The sequence below is a fragment of the Dendrobates tinctorius genome, unplaced genomic scaffold (genome assembly GCF_039654945.1).
Source record: "Dendrobates tinctorius isolate UK_male_01 unplaced genomic scaffold, ASM3965494v1 ptg000174l, whole genome shotgun sequence".
In the NCBI taxonomy this organism is placed as follows: domain Eukaryota; kingdom Metazoa; phylum Chordata; class Amphibia; order Anura; family Dendrobatidae; genus Dendrobates; species Dendrobates tinctorius.
This window is the reverse complement of record NW_027361841.1, coordinates 13,962,184-13,981,037: the sequence shown is the minus strand read 5'-3', so window position 1 is coordinate 13,981,037 and position 18,854 is coordinate 13,962,184. Positions and strand designations below refer to the sequence as shown.

The 18,854-nt window shown below is 41.5% G+C and overlaps 1 protein-coding gene across 1 annotated transcript in view; it reads right to left on the bottom strand.

Annotated features, from left to right (window-relative positions):
- The window catches only part of HGF (hepatocyte growth factor), a 270,967-nt gene that overhangs the window by 94,699 nt on the left and 157,414 nt on the right, over window positions 1-18,854 (bottom strand). The window contains exons 8-9 of the mRNA XM_073551251.1: window positions 13,700-13,818; window positions 580-745 (exon numbers count right to left, since the gene is read on the bottom strand). Of these exons, the coding sequence (XP_073407352.1) occupies window positions 580-745; window positions 13,700-13,818 (285 nt within the window). The remainder of the gene's footprint in view (window positions 1-579; window positions 746-13,699; window positions 13,819-18,854) is intronic.

The following is an 18,854-nucleotide window of genomic DNA, read 5'->3' as shown; positions in this document are numbered from 1 at the left end:
TTTACAATCAGCCGTAATAAAGCTGTCAGCTGAAGATTGAAGCCCACAGCTGTCAGTTTTGCCATGCTGGTTATCAAAAATAGAAAGACCCCATGACATTTTTTAAAATTTATTTATAGCGCAGGCGTCGGCTGATGTTATTAGAGGCAGCAGGTGTAGGCTTATGGTAGTATTGCTCACATCAGCCAATGCCTCAGTGACCGAAGGTAAACTTTTTACCGTCAGTCACAGCTGCTGGGGCTCTGACTTGTGGCAATATTCTTACTGCCGGTCATAGCCTTGGGTTTTCCTTGCATTGTCATGTAGATGACAATGTGGGAAACACCCAATGTTTGGGGTGCCGAATCCAAACAGGAACATGGACTTTCTGGAGAAGTCTGTGTTCAGGGTCTATGTTCGAACAGTAGGTGTTCAGTAAGGACCCTGAACTTTACTGTTCGGGTTCGCCCATCACTAATCACAAGCTACTTTTAATGAAAATCCATGAAACAGCTGATATTGAGTGTTATAGGGAAACGATGCAGTGTTAAGATGCACTGGTTATATATTTATATATAGTTGTCAAAATAATTTTCTTACTTGCATTTGTAGTTTTCTGGAGTAAAATTATGCAGATGTGGAAACTGGGAGTCCCACCGCTGACAGACAATACCATTGTATGTTGTTCTCGCAGTTCCTCGATAGCCTTTTCCTTGACTCTTTACACAATCTGTTGTAATATTAGTGGGATCGATGATACTGTGTGCTGAAATATAACAATATGATTGCAAGGTTATTTTACCTCTCTTTGTTGAAATAAACTATGCTCATTATTGTTATTGAGGGCAGGAGACTTTTTTTCTTATTTTGTAATCGAATGGGAAACCATAGCAAAATTGTTTAATTTTAAAAAGGGTCTGCTAACCTGAGCAATTCAATGGATATAGGAAACATTTGTGGATTTTCCACTCTGCTGTTTGGTTATAAGATCCAGGATACACAGACTGTAAGGAATGCGGTTTTATTATCTAGCATTTTGAAGTCGACACATTTCTAATTAGGATATAACCACATGAGGTTATACCCTGAGGAAGAAGTGTGTCAACTTCGAAACGTATCGATAATAAAACCGCGTTCTTTACAGTCTGTGTATCCTGGATCTTATTACCACCCAAAGCAGCACGGAAAATCCACAAATTTTTCCAGAATCCATTATAATTAATGGTCATCTGTATCCATATCCAGGACATAAACATCTGGCATAAACACTGACATTGTCAGAGTATTTATAGAGCATGTTTATTTACTGGATATTACGTGGAATTCTTTTCTGCAAAACAGTATTATCCAATAAATGTATAATATTGGAACATTGAAGGCTTCTTTGTTTACAGGAGTAATTATCCATTATGTATATCATATTTTCAGGAATTAGCCAGAAGATATGTCCAGTTGTGTCCACGCTCAATTTTCTATGAATAATCAATTTTCTTGCATATTTTACATTATCACAATGTTGGAGCTAACAGAGACAATTTCTGGTATATTACAAATACATGATAATGAATACCCTAATACATAGCCTTAAGTGAATAATCTAACAAATGTATACAACCCTCACATTTTTGTAAATATTTTATTATATGTTTTTATGGGAGAACACTGAAGATATGACACCTTGATACAATGTAAAGTAGTCAGTGTACAGCTTGTATAACAGTGTAAATTTGGTGTGCCCTTTAAATAACTCAATACACAGCCATTAGTGTCTAAGCCACTGGCAACTAAAGAGAGTACACACCTAAGGGTACCGTCACACTTGGCGACGCACCAGCATTCCTGACAACGATGCGACCTGGTAGGGATCGCTCGAGGGTCGTTACGAGGTCGCTGGTGAGATGTCAAACAGTCAGATCTCAACAGCGATGCAAGCAGCGATACGGAACGATACAATGGTCGTTGGGACCCTGTCTCTCAGACCTGTAGTATTGAGGTCATTCGTCATTGTTCCTGTCACACACAGCAATGCATGCTGGCCAGCAGGATACCAGTGATTAAAAATTGGCCCAGGACATTCGAGCATGATCAGCAACATCGCAGCAGGGGCCCGATTGCCGCTACGTGTCACACATAGCGAGATCGCAGGCGAGATCGCTGTTGCGTCACAAAATCGGTGACGCAACAGCGATCTCGCTATGTGAAACGGGGGCTTAAGTGAAAATGCCCAAATTGTGTCCAATTAGCCATTTTACCTCCCCTGTGTCATGTGACTACTTAGTGTTACAAGGTCTCAGGTGTGAATGGTTAAGGTTTCTACACCCACTATTATTTGTGCTGCCTTGAGATATATTGTCACAATATGTTAATAAAACCCTTGACAGACTGTGACTCACATCACAGTCCATTGGGAGACCACAAATAGCCACATAGGTCCTCATTCATCTAGCAATTGTTGCCAATTTCTTGAAATGTTGCTAAATGTTTGCACAACTCAAAGTTGTACAAAGCACAGGCAAAATGAGGCATTGCCAAGTGCACCCAATAATTTCATCATAATTTGAGCACAGACATAGTATAAATTATGGCAGAAATGGACATCCATCCCTGACTGGACTACATTTCTGGTGGTAGCACTTGGAAGCTGAAAGAGTCACCAAATACATTAGGATGCATATAACTCTTTATTGAATTTGGCACATCTTACACAAGTACACCATACATCAAGAAAAATGAATCAAGGTCAGATTATTTGAACATGTACAGAGTAATATGAAATCATTAATTTCTTCTCAATGGAAGACAATTTGTGTCACTCATCAAGAGGACAGGGAACATCAGTAAATCCTGTATCTATAATAGTATATTATCTGTTATTCGACAAGTGGGGTCATAAGTTTATATACTAGTGGCTTGCAGAAGACTATAGGAAAAAACATGTTTGTCATCCTTGCTAATGACATGACAAGAGATATTTTTCAATACACTATTCTGTCTCCTGCCTACTTGCAAAAAAGTATAAACAAATAAAATATTTTGGGTGCAATACTTCTGCAAGCATTCAGTCAAGAAGCCTCCAAATGTAGAAAAAATAGATTGGAAGCAAGACTCCAATGGAAATCAGTGAAAAAAGTGGACTTTATTCACACAGATACATGTGACACTTCAGCACCTCATTAGAAATCTTTCTAAAGCATGAATTATTTTGTCTCTTAACTATTCTAAGAAAAAAAGTGTTTACAGTGGCTTATGAAAGCATTCACCCACTTGGAATTTCACTGTTTTTTTTGAGGGTTTGCATCAGTTTATGTAAAGAATATGCCTACAACTGTGAACATTCAGTTTTCATTTTTTTGTGAAGCAAAACTACTCCAGCTATTTTAAGTTCTATTGTTTCCTCTGGTGAACAGCAATCTTCAAGTCTAACCACTGATTTTCAATTGGATTAAGGTCTGGGCTTTGAGTGGACCACTTCAAAATATTTTCACATTTCCCCTTAAATCACTTTAATGTTGCTTTATTAGTAAGTTTTTGGTCATTGTCATGTTGGAAGGTGAACTTCCTTTCTAGTCTCAAATCACTGACAGACTGAAGCAGGTGTTTCTCAAGAATATTTCTGTATTGAACACATCCATCTTCTCCTTGACTTGGACCATTTTCCCTGTCCCTGCTGCCAAAAACATCCCCACAGCATGAAGCTGCCACCACCATGTTTCACTGAGGGGATGGTGTTCTTGGGGCTGAGCTGTGTTGGTTTTGTGCCAGACATAACGTTTACATTGGTGGCTAAAATGTTCAATTTTGGTCTCATCTGACAACAGCACTGTCCACCATACATTTGGTGAGTCTCCCACATGTTTTTTGGCAAGCTCAGTTTTGTGTAAGTAAAGGCTTCAATAGGGGTTACCTTGACGTGGTGGAGCAGCTTGGTGTACATTTTTTTGCGCAAAAATCTTATCGACTAAATACCCTGTATTTGTTATCCACCACTTGCTGATTACTGCCATTTTTTATTGCAGAGTATTTTTGTAAATCTGTCATTCTGTGTTTTCTTGTATCTCATATTATGGCATATGTTCATACAATTCATTCCCATTTTCACAGCCATGATAAATGGCTGATTACAGCATGGGCAGACAAAAAATAGTGTTTCAGTGATTCCTGCCTGATAATACATTTACTGTTCCATGTTCAAAGTGTTTAAGATTATAATACTTTATTTTCTTTTTCACTGTCATTATAAAATTCTGCTCTGTTCATTCACAACTGTCAACAGTAGAGGGCGTTTGTGTAACTATACCATCTTCAGGATGGTTCAGATTTGTCATGATGATGAAGAAACTGCAGACATCTGATTTTCATAAGGATCAAGGCTTAGAATAAACAGCAACTTTGGGGAGTTATGAGATTTTATTAATTTTCTTACTTATTTTTTTGTTCCTTTTAATACTTTTAATATAAAAGACATACTGTATGTGACTTTATCCTTTGGTCTCATGCAATGGTCCTCCACAGCCACCCATAAAAATTGACATGAAGTACATCTCATTAAATACCTCGTTCCCTATGTAACCTTATAAACTCACCTCTCCAGTTATCTGACCATCATTGTCATCTCATCCCTGTTCTTGCCACTCAACTCCAGCATTTAGCACAACCAGAAGAAATCTTTCACATATAGACAGTCATACACTTTCCAAGTTGCTCACACCTGGATTTGGGAATCCTCTGCCATTCTTCCTTGCAGACCCTCTCCAGTTATTATTATTATTATTATTATTATTTATTGTTATAGCGCCATTTATTCCATGGCGCTTTACATGTAAGGAGGGGTATACATAATAAAAACAAGTACAATAATGTTAAACAATACAAGTCATAACTGGTACAGGAGGAGAGAGGACCCTGCCCGCGAAGGCTCACAATCTACAAGGGATGGGTGAGAATACAGTAGGTGAGGGTAGAGCTGGTCATGCAGCGGTTTGGTCGATCGGTGGTTACTGCAGGTTATAGGCTTGTCGGAAGAGGTGGGTCTTCAGGCTTTTTTTGAAGGTTTCGATGGTACGTGAGAGTCTGATATGTTGTGGTAGAGAGTTCCAGAGTAGGGGTGATGCGCGAGAGAAATCTTGTATGCGATTGTGGGAAGAGGAGATAAGAGGGGAGTAGAGAAGGAGATCTTGTGAGGATCGGAGGTTGCGTGCAGGAAAGTACCAGGAGACGAGGTCACAGATGTATGGAGGAGACAGGTCGTGGATGGCTTTGTATGTCATGGTTAGGGTTTTGTACTGGAGTCTCTGGGTAATGGGGAGCCAGTGAAGGGATTGACAGAGGGGAGAAGCTGGGGAATAGCGAGGGGACAGGTGGATTAGTCGGGCAGCAGAGTTTAGAATAGATTGGAGGGGTGCGAGAGTGTTCGAGGGGAGGCCACTGAGCAGGAGGTCACAGTAGTCAAGGCGAGAGATGATGAGGGCATGGACTAGGGTTTTTGCAGATTTTTGGTTGAGGAATGAACGGATTCATGAAATATTTTTGAGTTGAAGTCGGCAGGAAGTGGAAAGGGCTTGGATATGTGGTTTGAAGGAGAGATCAGATTACCCCGAGGCAGCGAGCTTGTGGGACTGGGGAGAGTGGGCAGCCATTTACTGTAATGGATAGGTTCGTTGGGGGGTCACGTGAGATGGGGGAAAGATGATGAATTCTGTTTTGTCCATGTTAAGTTTCAGAAATCTAGCAGAGAAGAAGGATGAAATAGTAGACAGACATTGAGGGATTCTGGTTAGTAGGGAGGTGATATCTGGTCCAGAGATGTAGGTCTGTGTGTCATCAGCATAGAGATGATACTGAAAGCCATGAGATTCTATGAGCTGTCCCAGGCCAAAGGTGTAAATGGAGAAGAGCAGGGGTCCTAGGACTGAACCTTGTGGGACTCCGACAGATAGGGGGCGAGGTGAGGAGGTGGTGTGTGAGTGGGAGACGCTGAATGTCTGGTCTGTTAGGTATGATGAGATCCAGGATAGGGCCAAGTTGAGATGCCAAGGGATGAGAGGGTCTGTATTAATAGGGAATGGTCCACTGTGTCAAAGGCAGCCGACAGTTCCAGGAGGAGGAGGACAGAGTAGTGTCGCTTGCTCTTGGCAGTTAAGAGGTCATTGGTGACCTTAGTAAGGGCAGTTTCAGTGGAGTGGTGTGACCGGAAGCCAGATTGTAAGCGGTCGAAGAGGGAGCAAGAAGAGAGATGGGAGGACAGTTCAAGGTAGACGTGTTGTTCCAGTAGCTTGGAGGCATAGGGGAGAAGTGATATAAGGTGATAGCTAGATACAGAGGATGGGTCAAGAGAGGACTTTTTGAGGATAGGTGTGATGGAGGTATGTTTAAAGCTTGAGGGGAAAGCACCAGTTGCTAGTGATAGGTTGAAGAGATGGGTTAGGGTTGGGATGAAGACTGTGGTGAGGTTTGGGATGAAGTGGGATGGGATCGGGTCAAGTGCACAGGTGGTGAGATGTGATCTTGAGAGTAGAGTGGAGAGTCGATCTTCTGTAATGGTGGAGAAGTTGGTTTTGGAGGTGGAGGGCTGGGAAGTCGGGAGTAAGGGCTCTGGGGATTGTTGACCAAAACTGTCTCTGATGTTATCAATCTTCTGCTTGTAAAATGAGGCAAAGTCTTCAGCTGAGATGAGTGGGGAGGGAGGAGGTGCTGGGGGACGGAGGAGAGAATTGAAGGTGTTGAATAACTGTTTAGGGTTGTGAGACAGGGAGGATATGAGAGATGAGAAGTAGGTTTGTTTAGCTGTGGCGAGTGTGGTCTTGAAAGTAGTGAGGGACTGTTTGAATGCGATGAAGTGCTCGTTGGAGTGGGATCTTTTTCATCTGCGCTCAGCAGCCCTGGAAGCTCGCCTCAGTTCTTTGGTCAGGCTGGTGTGCCAGGGCTGTCTGTTGATTTTGCGAGCTTTGGTATGTGTAAGTGGGGCAGCAGATTCCAAAACTACAGCTATTGTGGTGTTATAGAGAGCAGCAGCGTCATCCGCATTGTGTAAGGAACTTATATCTGTGAGAGGGAGGAGGGATTCCGAGAATGAGTGTAGGTCAAGGTGTTTAAGATTTCTGTGAGGGTGTGAAAGTTTGTGGGGTGGGGATTGTAGACATGGAGTGGAGAGGGAAGAGAATGTGAGAAGGTTGTGGTCAGAGAGAGGAAGAGGTGAGTTAGAGAGGTTAGATAGGTAGCAGAGGCGGGTGAAGATGAGGTCCAGTGTGTGGCCATCTTTGTGGGTGGCTGTAGAAGACCATTGAGTGAGGCCGAAGGAGGAAGTGAGAGATAGAAGTTTAGTGGCAGCTGAGAGGGAAGTGTCAATGGGGATGTTGAAGTCGCCCATGATGATAGTAAGGATGTCCGCGGAAAGGAAATGAAGCAGCCAGGTGGTGAAGTGGTCAAAGAAGGTGGTGGCTGGCCCTGGGGGGTGGTAGATGACAGCCAGTTGGAGGTTGGAGGGGGAGTACATGCGCACAGAGTGCACCTCAAGGAAGGGAGGGTAACAGAGGGTGGCAGTGGGATTGGGGTGAAGGAGCAGGTATCTGACAGGAGAAAACCAACTCCTCCACCATGTTTGCTGCTGGGGCGGGGTGTGTGAGAAAGGTGGAAGCCACCATATGAAAGTGCAGCAGGAGAGGCTGTGTCAGAAGGGGTGAGCCAGGTTTCGGTGATGGCGAGGAAGGAAAGTTTGGTAGTAACAAAAAGATCATGGATGTAGGAAAGCTTGTTGCAGACACAGCGAGCGTTCCACAGAGCTCCTGTTAGTGGGACTGGGGAAGCGGGGGCTGGGTGAATGGGTATAAGGTTGGAGTGGTTACGGAAGGTTGTGATAAAGCGTGGATGGGAGGTAGAAATGACTGTGGAAATGTGGTGAGGAGGACCAGGATTTGGAGAGATATCACCAGCAGTGAGAAGGAGCAGAGAAAGTGTTAGCAGGTGGGAGCAGGAGAGGGCATGAGGGGGCTGTATGTGTTTGGAGACAGAGTATTGTATGTTAAGGAATAGTTTTGAGGAGGAGGTGAGGTGGATGGGGAGCATTGAAGAAGAGATGAACAGTTCCGTCAGGTTGGATGGTGAACGTTGGTGGACAGCCATTTTCAGGTCTCTCCAGAGATACTCAATTGGGTTTAGGTCAGAGCTCTCCCTGGGCCAGTTAAGAATGGTCACAGAAATTTTCTGAAGCCACGCCTTTGTTATTTTAGATGTGTGGTTAGGGTTTTCATGCAGTATATAACTGTACTTGGCCACATCCATGTTTCCTTCAATTGCAACCAGTTGTCCTGTCCCTGCAGCTGAAAAACACCCCCATAGCATGATGCTGCCACCACAATGGTTCAGTTTTGGGGTTGTATTTGGCAGGTGATGAGCGGTGCCTGGTTTTCTTCACATATACCGCTTAGAATTATCACCAAAAAGTTCTATCTTCGTCTCATCACACCAGAGAATCTTATTTCTCATAGTCTGGGAGTCCTTTTTTTTTTTAGCAAACTCTATGTGGGCTTTCATACGTGGCACTGAGGAGAGGCTTCTGTCAGGCCACTCTACCATAAAGGCCCGACTGATGGAGGGCTGCAGTGGTAGTTGACTTTATGGGACTTTCTCCCATCTCCCTACTGCATCTGTGGAGCTCAGCCACAGTGATCTTGGGTTCTTCTTTACCTCTCTCACTAAGGCTCTTCTCTCAAGATTGCTCAGTTTGGCTGGACAGCCTCGTCTAGGAAGACTTCTGGTGGTCCCAAACTTTTTCCATTTAAGGATTATGGAGGCCACTGTGCTCTTAGGAACCTTGAGTACTGCAGAAATTCATTTGTAACCTTGGCCAGATCTGTGCCTTACCTCAATTCTGTCTCTGAGCTCCTTGGACAGTTCCTTTGACCTCATGATTCTCATTTGGTCTGACATGCCCTGTGAGCAGTGAGGTCTTATACAGACAGGTGTATGCCTTTACAAATCAAGTCCTATCAGTTTAATTAAACACAGCTGAACTCCAATGAAGGAGTAGAACCATCTCAAGGAGGATCACAAGGAAATGGACAGCATATGACTTAAATATGAATGTCTGAGCAAAGGTTCTGAATACTTATGACCATGAGATATCAGTTTTTCTTTTTTAATAAATTTGCAAAAATTTCTACATTTCTTTTTTCAATCAAGATGGGGTGCAGAGTGTACATTAATGAGAAAAAAATGAACTTTTTTGAATTTACCAAATGGCTGCAATGAAACAAAGAGTGAAAAATTTAAAGGGGTCTGATTACTTTCCGTACCCACTGTATAATCCCACCATGATAAAGGCAAAATCACCATTTTGTGCTGTGTCACAATCACTTCATCTGAAATATACCTCTCTGGCCCATATGTCACATCCATGCTGTCCAGAAACCGAGAGTAGCCATTGCCTCCTTGTCATCACGCTTTCTAATACTTTATAGCTGAACTCATAGTCTTTCCTTCATCTCACTTAACCCCCATATCAGACCTATCCATCACAGTAAATGACGTCATGCTTCCTTATGAATCACAAGTCTTGGTGTAATACTTGACTGTGCCATGCCCTTTAAACCACGCATCTAAATCTTACCACCTCTTGTCATGTCAAATTCTTAAACACATTAAACATTTCCAGAATCAATGGTTAATTCAAGCCATCAGCATCTCACACCTCAACTACTGCAATAACATTTTCTTTAACCCCCAACTAACACTTTTGGACTCTTCTGGTCTATCCTTAACTCTACTGCCCAATTAATCCATTTCTTTCCTTGCTACTATGTCTGCCCTTGGCCAACACTTTTACTGGCTTCCAATTGCCAAATTAATTCAGTTTAAAATATTAGCTATGGCATTCAAGACTGTCCATAATCTGTCTGCCCCATACATCTCAGAACGAATCTCCAGATACCTCTAGATATGTAATCTCTGATCTTCACAAGATCTCCTTCTTTCCTTTGCTCTTTTATATTTCTTACATAATTGTTTCAAGATTTTTGCCTAGCACCCTACATGAACAGAAACCAATTACCTTAGCAAATCTGATTGTCTTCTACATTTAAAACCTTCAAAAGCAACCCATCTCTTCAAAAATGTCTACAACTGCAATAACTGTGCTGCCACCTCACTACCACTGATGCTGCTGTAACCCCCGACCGATGGTCTCAATCCCTATTACCCTGTATATTATCCATGAGGGCAGAAGCCTCTCCCCTTCTATTCCAGTCTGCCATTGTTATTTGTTTTATTGTATTTGTATTTTATAAATGTATGATATTTTGTAAACCCTCTTCACATTTACAGCACCATGGAATTAAAGGGAACCTGTAACATCCCCATAAACCTCCAACACAGCAGCATTCATGTAAGTATTATGAAATTACTAAAAAGGGCCTAAACAACCCTTTATAATATCATTCACTTAATTCTATGATTAAAAAAAAGTATTTATAACCTAAGATTTTCTTATGCTAATTAGGTCTTGGACTAGTCACTGGGAAAATTGTTTCCCCAGACTAGTCAGCCCTCTTTACATGTTATCATGCCCTTGCTGGCATTTTAACATGTGTGACGCTTCAGGGATTGGCAGCGTCCAAGAGTGGACCCTCTGGGTCATGGAACTGAGGCCCCCGAGGGCGAGCACGCCAGGTGGAACCGACCTCTATACAGGGACCATTAGGGGCAGGCCCACAGGAGTCAGACACCGCGACAGCTGGAACCAAGAGGGGTGGCTCGAAGGACTGGGTTAAGTTACGGGCTGGACCAGGATACCAGACAGGGCCCAAGGTACAGAGGCAAGGAGGACTGGACAGAGGCCAGTGTAGAAGGAACCAACAGCGGGTACCGAGAGGAGGAAACAGGACTATGGCACAGGACTCCGTGCAATAAGCGCAGAGGGCGCTATGGGGCAGATTAGCACCAGAGACCAAAAGAGACAGCCAGCAGGCAGGAGAACCCGGGTAGAGGCCAGGACTGACACTGGAGGGCGGACACGAGACGGAGATCAGAAGAGATTCAGACAGGGGAACCAGAGGCAAGGCAGGACGGAAAACAGGCAGGAAGGCAGGTAATAGAACACGTAAGGCAGGGACGCCTGAGGCAGGAACAGGAGGGACAACAGGACAGGAGGAAGGACTATAGACACTCTATAGGTGGCCAGATTAGTGCAGGAAAAAGCACACGATAACCAGGCATCCTCCCATTATGGGAGACGCCTGATATATGCCCTGTCAAGAAGTGATAGGCTGACCTGCCCACCGGTGATGCCCACCGCCGGGTTAAGGAAGCCGCAGGGCGCACGCCCACGGCCTAAGGCATGTGCATGGCACCTCAGCTGACCGGGAGGAAGGAGGAGGGGGCGCGCGAGAGCTGGGAACAGCGCGGCAGGACGTGGCTGGGTAAGAGGAGGCAGCAGCGGGCCCCGCTGCAGATGGGACATGTCACAACATGATTTGCATGAGTCACCGTAATTGCCTGCTCCATGAAAATTTTATGACTCTATTTGGCAGTGTCATTACGTATCTGAAGCCAAGTGTATGCTACTGAATGATCGAAAGTGCAGAAGGTGTACTTGAACCATCTTCCGCTCTTCAGGCCATGCACAGTGTGATGGAAGCGTACAGCTAGCACCGGAGGCGCAATGACATATCCGAAGAAAGCCGACCACATGTGAAAGGTTTGCAGAAAGTTGGCGATAATGCAGATTCTTGCAGATCATGTTAACGCACCCACAGGGAAGTGATAACATGCAAAGAAGGTAGTCTAGTCTGGGGATACAAATGTCCCATTCACTAGTCAAAGGCCTAGTTATCATAGGAAAAGCAGAGGTTATAAAAACTTTTTTAATCATAAGAATTCCTAATGAAAAAATGCCTAGGAGACAGCTTCAAATATAAATCATCCGAAAAAGGGCAAATGAAAGCCAAGTCTTAAAAATCTCAAATTTTTATTATGGTATTATTTAAAAAAATGTTTTCATTAAATATGAAAATCAATTAGTACATAAAATATGAGGACACGGCAACAAGAAAAAGTACCGCTGCACCATGACGGTAAATAGCATAAATGACTGAAGAAAATAAACATCCCAATTGATATGAATTGATATTTACATATACAGACAAAATATGCCCAAAAATACTGTGCAAAAAGCAGAGGTTTATTTCCACATGTATATCAAAAAATCCTGTGATTTAAATAAAGATAACATGACAGTATTCAACAGTATTCATTGTGTGAGCTTTAAAATATCAAGGCGTAAAAAAGGTGCAGAGTGCAAAGATATGTAAACAGTAAGAAAATAAAGTCAATAATGCTTGCTAGTGCAATGTATAGGGATAATTACCCTCAGAATGCATGCTGAGACATCAGAGTAGACAAAGAAGGTAAGAGGCTAAAGTGCCATAAGTGAACAGTATAATGAAAGCATATTACATCAGTGGTGCAGGCAGGAGAACCCCGACACGTGTATCGCGTTGGCTTTTTCGAGGGGCATGCTTTTTGCACAGTATTTTTTGGGCATATTTTATCTGTATATGTAAATATCAATTCATATCAATTGGTATGTTTATTTTCTTCAGTCATTTATGCTATTTACCATCATAGTGCAGTGGTACTTTTTCTTGCAGCAGTGTCCTAATGTTTTATGTACTAATTGATTTTCATATTTAATGAAATTTTTTTTTTAAATAATATCATAATAAAAATGTGAGATTTTTTAAGACTTGGCTTTCATTTGCCCTTTTTCGGATGATTTTTAATAATAGATTTAAGTGAATAAGGCTGGTTTAACATTTGCGGATGGAGGGGTACGGACTTCCACCATGAAGCCTCGCCCCCTGCCGAGCCTCTTTCAGTTAGCTTCGCCTATTTCTGCATGCAGCTTCCTGTGGCCTGTGTACCCTATCTTTAACATTGGGTACGCAAGCTGTGCCGCAGTATGCAGATGCCGCCGCATGCGTCGTTTTGACGGTGTGGCGACCCACGTAGAACGCATCATGTTGAAATTTTATGGGGGCGCCGCATCGTCAAAATGACCCATGCAGTGGCATCCGCATACTGCGGCATGGCCTGCATACCCAATGTTAAAGATAGGGTACACAGGCCACAGGAAGCTGCATGCAGAAAAAGGCGGAGCTAACTGGAGGAGGGGTGGCAGGGGGCAGGGCTTCACTGAGGAAGTCCGCAGCCCTCAGTCCACAAATGTGAAACTAGCCTAACATTATAAAGGGAAGGTAAAGCAGGGAATTTAGTAATACATATGCAAATGTTGCTGGGTTGGAAGACATAGGGGACCTGACAGGTTCCCTTTAGTTGTGCTTTAAAATAAATAAACTAATAGTAGTAGTAATAATAATAATAATGATAATAATAATAATACAATGCTTTCAGTAATATAGCTTAAAGGCTACAGCCAGAAAGTCATGGATTAAAATATATTCCACATAGGCAATTAACACAAAAAGTTATAATCATATAGTTTTTTTATGGTTCATTATTCATATATTTCATTTTCATGTGATAGTAATGGTATGACTATAATCTCTATTCAAAAAGTGATATTTATATTTCATTTTTCTGGAAGCAAATATGTTTAAAATGTATTTTTCAAGTAAACTTAAGCTGAGTTTTTCAGTATACTGGCAGTCTGGTATGCTAATAAAGATAAAGTAAGCCACACAGTAGGATATATTTGGTTACTACTCACCACAGGGTTTAATTGCACAGAACTCCCATGGGGTGTCAGGGTCAAGCGTGTAACACCATGGTCTCGCCTTGCCATCAGGGTTGCGACAGTAATTATCATTCAGACCCTTGTTAGGATATCTGGAAAGGCAGTGAAAAAGAAAAAATGAACACTTATGTGTCATCCAAGGAGACTGACAGACTCAGATCACCTTTCATTCTTAAAGTACCCAATTAGGTGTGGGTTTCATAAACACAGCATGGCATTTCAACTCATTAGGGAAGCTGATGATAACAGGAGGAAAGCCCATCCTTTCAACTGGTAATGAGATTTGTGATGTTCTGCTTGTTACTTGGGCTTTAGAAGGATTAAGGTCATTATTTCTTTTATTATCTTTCTTCTTGTTAAAATCATAGCAATCATGCATTAAAATATTGGAAACCAAAGGTCAATGTCATATGGAGCAACACATTCAACACCATGATGGTGTATAAGATCTGTTTTAGAATAAACGTTCACTCTTCAAATATTAGGAAATAATGTAGATTTTTATTTAGGAATATTAAAGAGATTGGTTGTGATATCTGGTGTTTGCTTTAATTTCAGTGCTCTTCTATAGTTTAGAAGTTCTAGAAGACTGTTCTAAGAAAAGAAATACAAATAATATTGAGGAGATGGTCAGAATTACAGTTTAGTAAAAAAAAAAAAAAAGTTTATTGCCAAATGTCCCTACACTGTCCCACTCTTATCAGTTGTGAACTGTAAGGAAACCAGGTTGTAAATGTTTAATTTTTCTGCAGCACCACGACCGGTGAAATTAATAAATACACAGTGCTCATTCTATTAGACCATTTCCAGACCTTCATTGAAGATCCAAAATGTTAATGAAGGGTATGCTATTTGCTATTTGTACGATCATGCAGCTGACTGTCAGAGAAGGCCAAACTCCCCAGAGAGAAGGAATAGATGGTTTATTACTATCTCTCTATACACAGTGCTAAAAACAGATTAGGTAAGCCTGTCGGTGTTTCCTCCTCCAAACCTAGCTATTATGCTATTATTGGGTATAGGAAGAAGCAGGAGCTGTTTTTTAGCAGGTGTTAGTAGTCATAAAAACATTAACAAAAATTGAAAAATGGACTTGTGTTTACTGCTTTTCTTTACATTTTCTCCCCAATATCAGCAAATAAAAAAGAAGCATAAATTTAAAATTTACAAAAAATTAAGCCTCATGTATATAAAAAAGAGGTCATAATTGTTTAAGTATCCAAATGAGAATTTACTCTGATGTCTTTAATAGTGCATGTGTGAAAACCTTGTAAAAATATGCCTGGTCAGGAAAGGGGTCAATTACCTGTTTCTTATCTGAATAATGAAAGATAGGACAGTTCTTCCTAAGTTTGAGATGGCTCTCGTCATTGTTTTGCCCACTAGGCCAGGAGATAGTGATATAAAATAGAAGATCCTAGTATTTTAGCTTAGAATTCTATTTTAAGGAAAACATCTGTCCACTATTACATTTACACAAATTTCATTATTTTTCTGTAATTTATAGTACACCAGTTTCTCCTGATAAAAATTTAAGAAATCCACAGGACATGCCAGCAAAACCCTGAGCTACCATTGCCATCTCAAAGACTTAGTAGTCACAGATAGGCACATACCAAATCCCTAAAAAAGTTTAGAGAAATATGGTAATTCCTTCTTGGGAAGGGAAATCTCAATGCATGCCAAGAAAATCAAATATAGTAAACTTTAAAAGCACAATTGCTGATATCTAAAGGTACAGATGTCTGTTAGCCCGTATATATTTAAGGCAATTGATTTGTAGATTTGGTGGTCTTCTTTCCAATGTTCTTACAGTCATTTAAGGAAAAATAGATAGCTTTTGAACTACAGCTGGATCTAACTGAACAGGAATTTGTTCCCTCAAGGGGTCAGTTAGATACTTAGCACAGAAATGTACCAATTCATGTGAGCCCAACAACCAGCAACAAGGTGTTAGGGTTTGCTGATCGCACTAAATATAAATTAAGAGAAAGTGCAATCGCAACCCTGGATCCATGTGCGGTGATGGAGAAATTGCAGCTAAAGAACATTGGCGGAGCTATGCTGTGTGTAAGCACCATAAACACATGGAGTAAAAAAGTCACTTTTTGATGACAGAGCGCAAAGTACCTGCTCGGCTGCTCCACAGAGCGGTACAATAACCGAGAGCACTCGGAGCTATACCCTTTTAAACTTCACAGGAGTATAGCAGGTAATAACACTAGTTGGGGGTCCCTATAGCTTTCCCCTAGGGAAATCTAGGATGGTGGTTGTGCTCGCTCTGACACTCAGGTGTGCTAATGACACATGCAACTTAGGATGCCTGAAGTCAGATGCTGTGCCAAGCGGGAGTTACCACCCTACACTGCCTGCCTAGACACACAATCGCCGTGCTAGAGGTGGCACACATGCACTCAGAGTGGTAACGTATCCACAGACACAAGCATAGCATAAAGGGATCTTAACGTGCCGTCGTGCGCCCCAAGGAACCTTTTGAATGCTTCACTTAAGTCCTGTCAGACAGGATCTTGCTCGTGGACCATTCCGAAACTGCCACATCACCTGAGCAGCTGATGACCAACCACCAATGAGAGGTCGCCACCTCATGAGCATGCTCAGTAGAGTGATTTCTGGACTTAGCCTCCGTAGTGTCTGTTAGCCGCTGCTTATAGCTTGTTGCCATAGCTTTGGCTGGAAGGCCAGCAGTAACCAAGCAGACCGCACGGGTCTGAGCAAGACAGTGAAACTTTACTGAGCAGACTACATTGCGGTCGGAGCATAATGGGAGACCAGAGAGGCAGACAAGGCTTGGGATCTACCCTGTGCAGTGGGAGAATCCCAGTGCCTAGCACAAGGTGTACCCCTTTGTTGGGACCCTAAATCTAACATGATGCCTCTCCTGGGCTAAAAGCGTACAATTATAGGAGCAAGCTCTATTTAAAAATGCCTTAGGCTGATGTGAAGACTGCTTATTCAGAGGCTGTGTATTACAAATATCAAAAAACTTACCTGCACGTCCAAACAGAAAAAGACAAGATAACAGAGCCACCCCATGTAACTAAAAAATTGAAGCTGCACTCTGATACATTATAATGTTTAAAAATTAAATATATACAATTAGAAATGCATTACTGCTATAAAAAACATGTTAGCGCACAAATTGGCCAATTCATGTGAGTTTTTTGATGCAAGCCTTCTGCACACCCTCTGACTGAGCACTTCCCCCATCAGCCCAAGACTATTTAAATAGAACGTGATCCTACCCATGTAAATATAGGATGAGGCACACTATATCAGAAAAGTGACCAGGATGGGTCCCATTATACTGCTAAAAATTCGGCTGCAAATCCTGATCAGTTGCCAGGAAAAAAACATTGCAAAATGCGTAGTTTGGACTTGGTTGTTACAAGTGATTTTTTGTGTATTTTCCCCACTCATTAGTCTGGGTGAAAAATGTTGCAAAAATGATGCAGATTTTAATCTGCTGCAATTCTGCAAAGAAAAAATAAGCAACGTGTGCATGAATCTCATTTACTTTGCTTGTACTGTAAAATGTTGCTTTTTTCCACAGCAAAAAGGCAATGTGTGCACATAGCATTAAAATAAATTGTGGGAGAGTCACAGAGACTGATTAATTTATACTAATTTGGCAGGTGGAGATTTCAGTTAATGGAGGGCACAGTGCTGCTTATAAGTTTTTATTTTGAATGATCTATGACTAATATATTAATGGTGGGGTACATATTTGTATTCAAAGGTGCAGTGTAGGGGATTTTTTATTTGGGAGAAAAATGTTTAAAATATATTTGACCTTGTTACTTTTAAGGTTGCATTGATCACAATGGCAAGACAAGTCGTGGCTGGGGGATGTCAACATGAAGGTCTGACCAGATGGAGAAGAAACAACAAAAGATGACTCAAAAATCAGACAAAACCTGAGGTAAGTACCTGGATGTAAGTATTTTTTATACTGTGTGACTTGTAGTAATTCTGTTATTTGCAAAACAACCTCCCTTAGGCCACATTCTCACATTTGTGCAAAATGTCCATGAGCTGCAACAATTTTTTTTATCGGACCGCACACGGCCTCAGAGTTTTATGGATCATTTCACATATCTTTGAAAATCACGGATATGAGAATGACAACTATGAAACTCAGAGCATGTTTATTTCCGATCAGATTTTGAGGACATACTGAATGGGTCTGTGTGCTGTCTGAGAAAAAAAATCAGGCAGCACAGCAACACTTCACAAAGATGCAGGAATGTAGACTTACAGTATGTATAGCGCACTCCCGAAATATATAGTGTAAGCTCGTGTTATAAATATTGCCGTACTTAATTACATAGTTTCCTTTTTTATTATATAAAACACCATCCCTTATTACATACCATCCTCTCTAGTTATGTATGGCACTGTCCCTTAAATAGCAACCTCTGTTGTAACATGGAGCGACATCCATTATTACATAGTATCATCTGTTATCATGTACAGCACTGTCCCTTACATATTGTATTCTCATTATTGTTAATCACAGCACCTTCTCTTTATTACATAGTCATCTCTTGTTAGATGTAAAATCACTGCTGATGGAGCAGCCATTGACTAGAAGACAAGGCCATCAGCCTTCTCCATTAGAAAAGAAGCTTTCCCATGCTCCATCAGTGGTCATTTAATTTTATATCTGAAAAGAAAGGACAGTAGGGAATAAAGAATAGGGCAATATAAATAACAAAAGTAATGAGACTGTAAGGAACGGTGCTGTACATATTAAGAGAGGGCACTATATAATAAAGGGTGGCAATATACATAACGAGAGGAGATTGCGTAATATACAGCATATATGTACATATATTCAAGTACTGTATATCTGTAGCTTGTTTGCTATAAAAGGAGGGGGCCCAAACACTTTTCTTGCACAGTGGCCTGAAGCTGTTAGTGTCCACTCCTGACAGAGAATCACAGAGACTTATTAATTTACAGAAAGATATTTAGATTGAAAATCAATATTAATTTCAGACCACACCTTTAAAATGTGATAGATAGACAGATAGATAGATAGATAGATAGATACATGTAGATAGGAAAAATCAAGGCAGCACCATCAAAGCAAGGGAGGGGGTAGGAG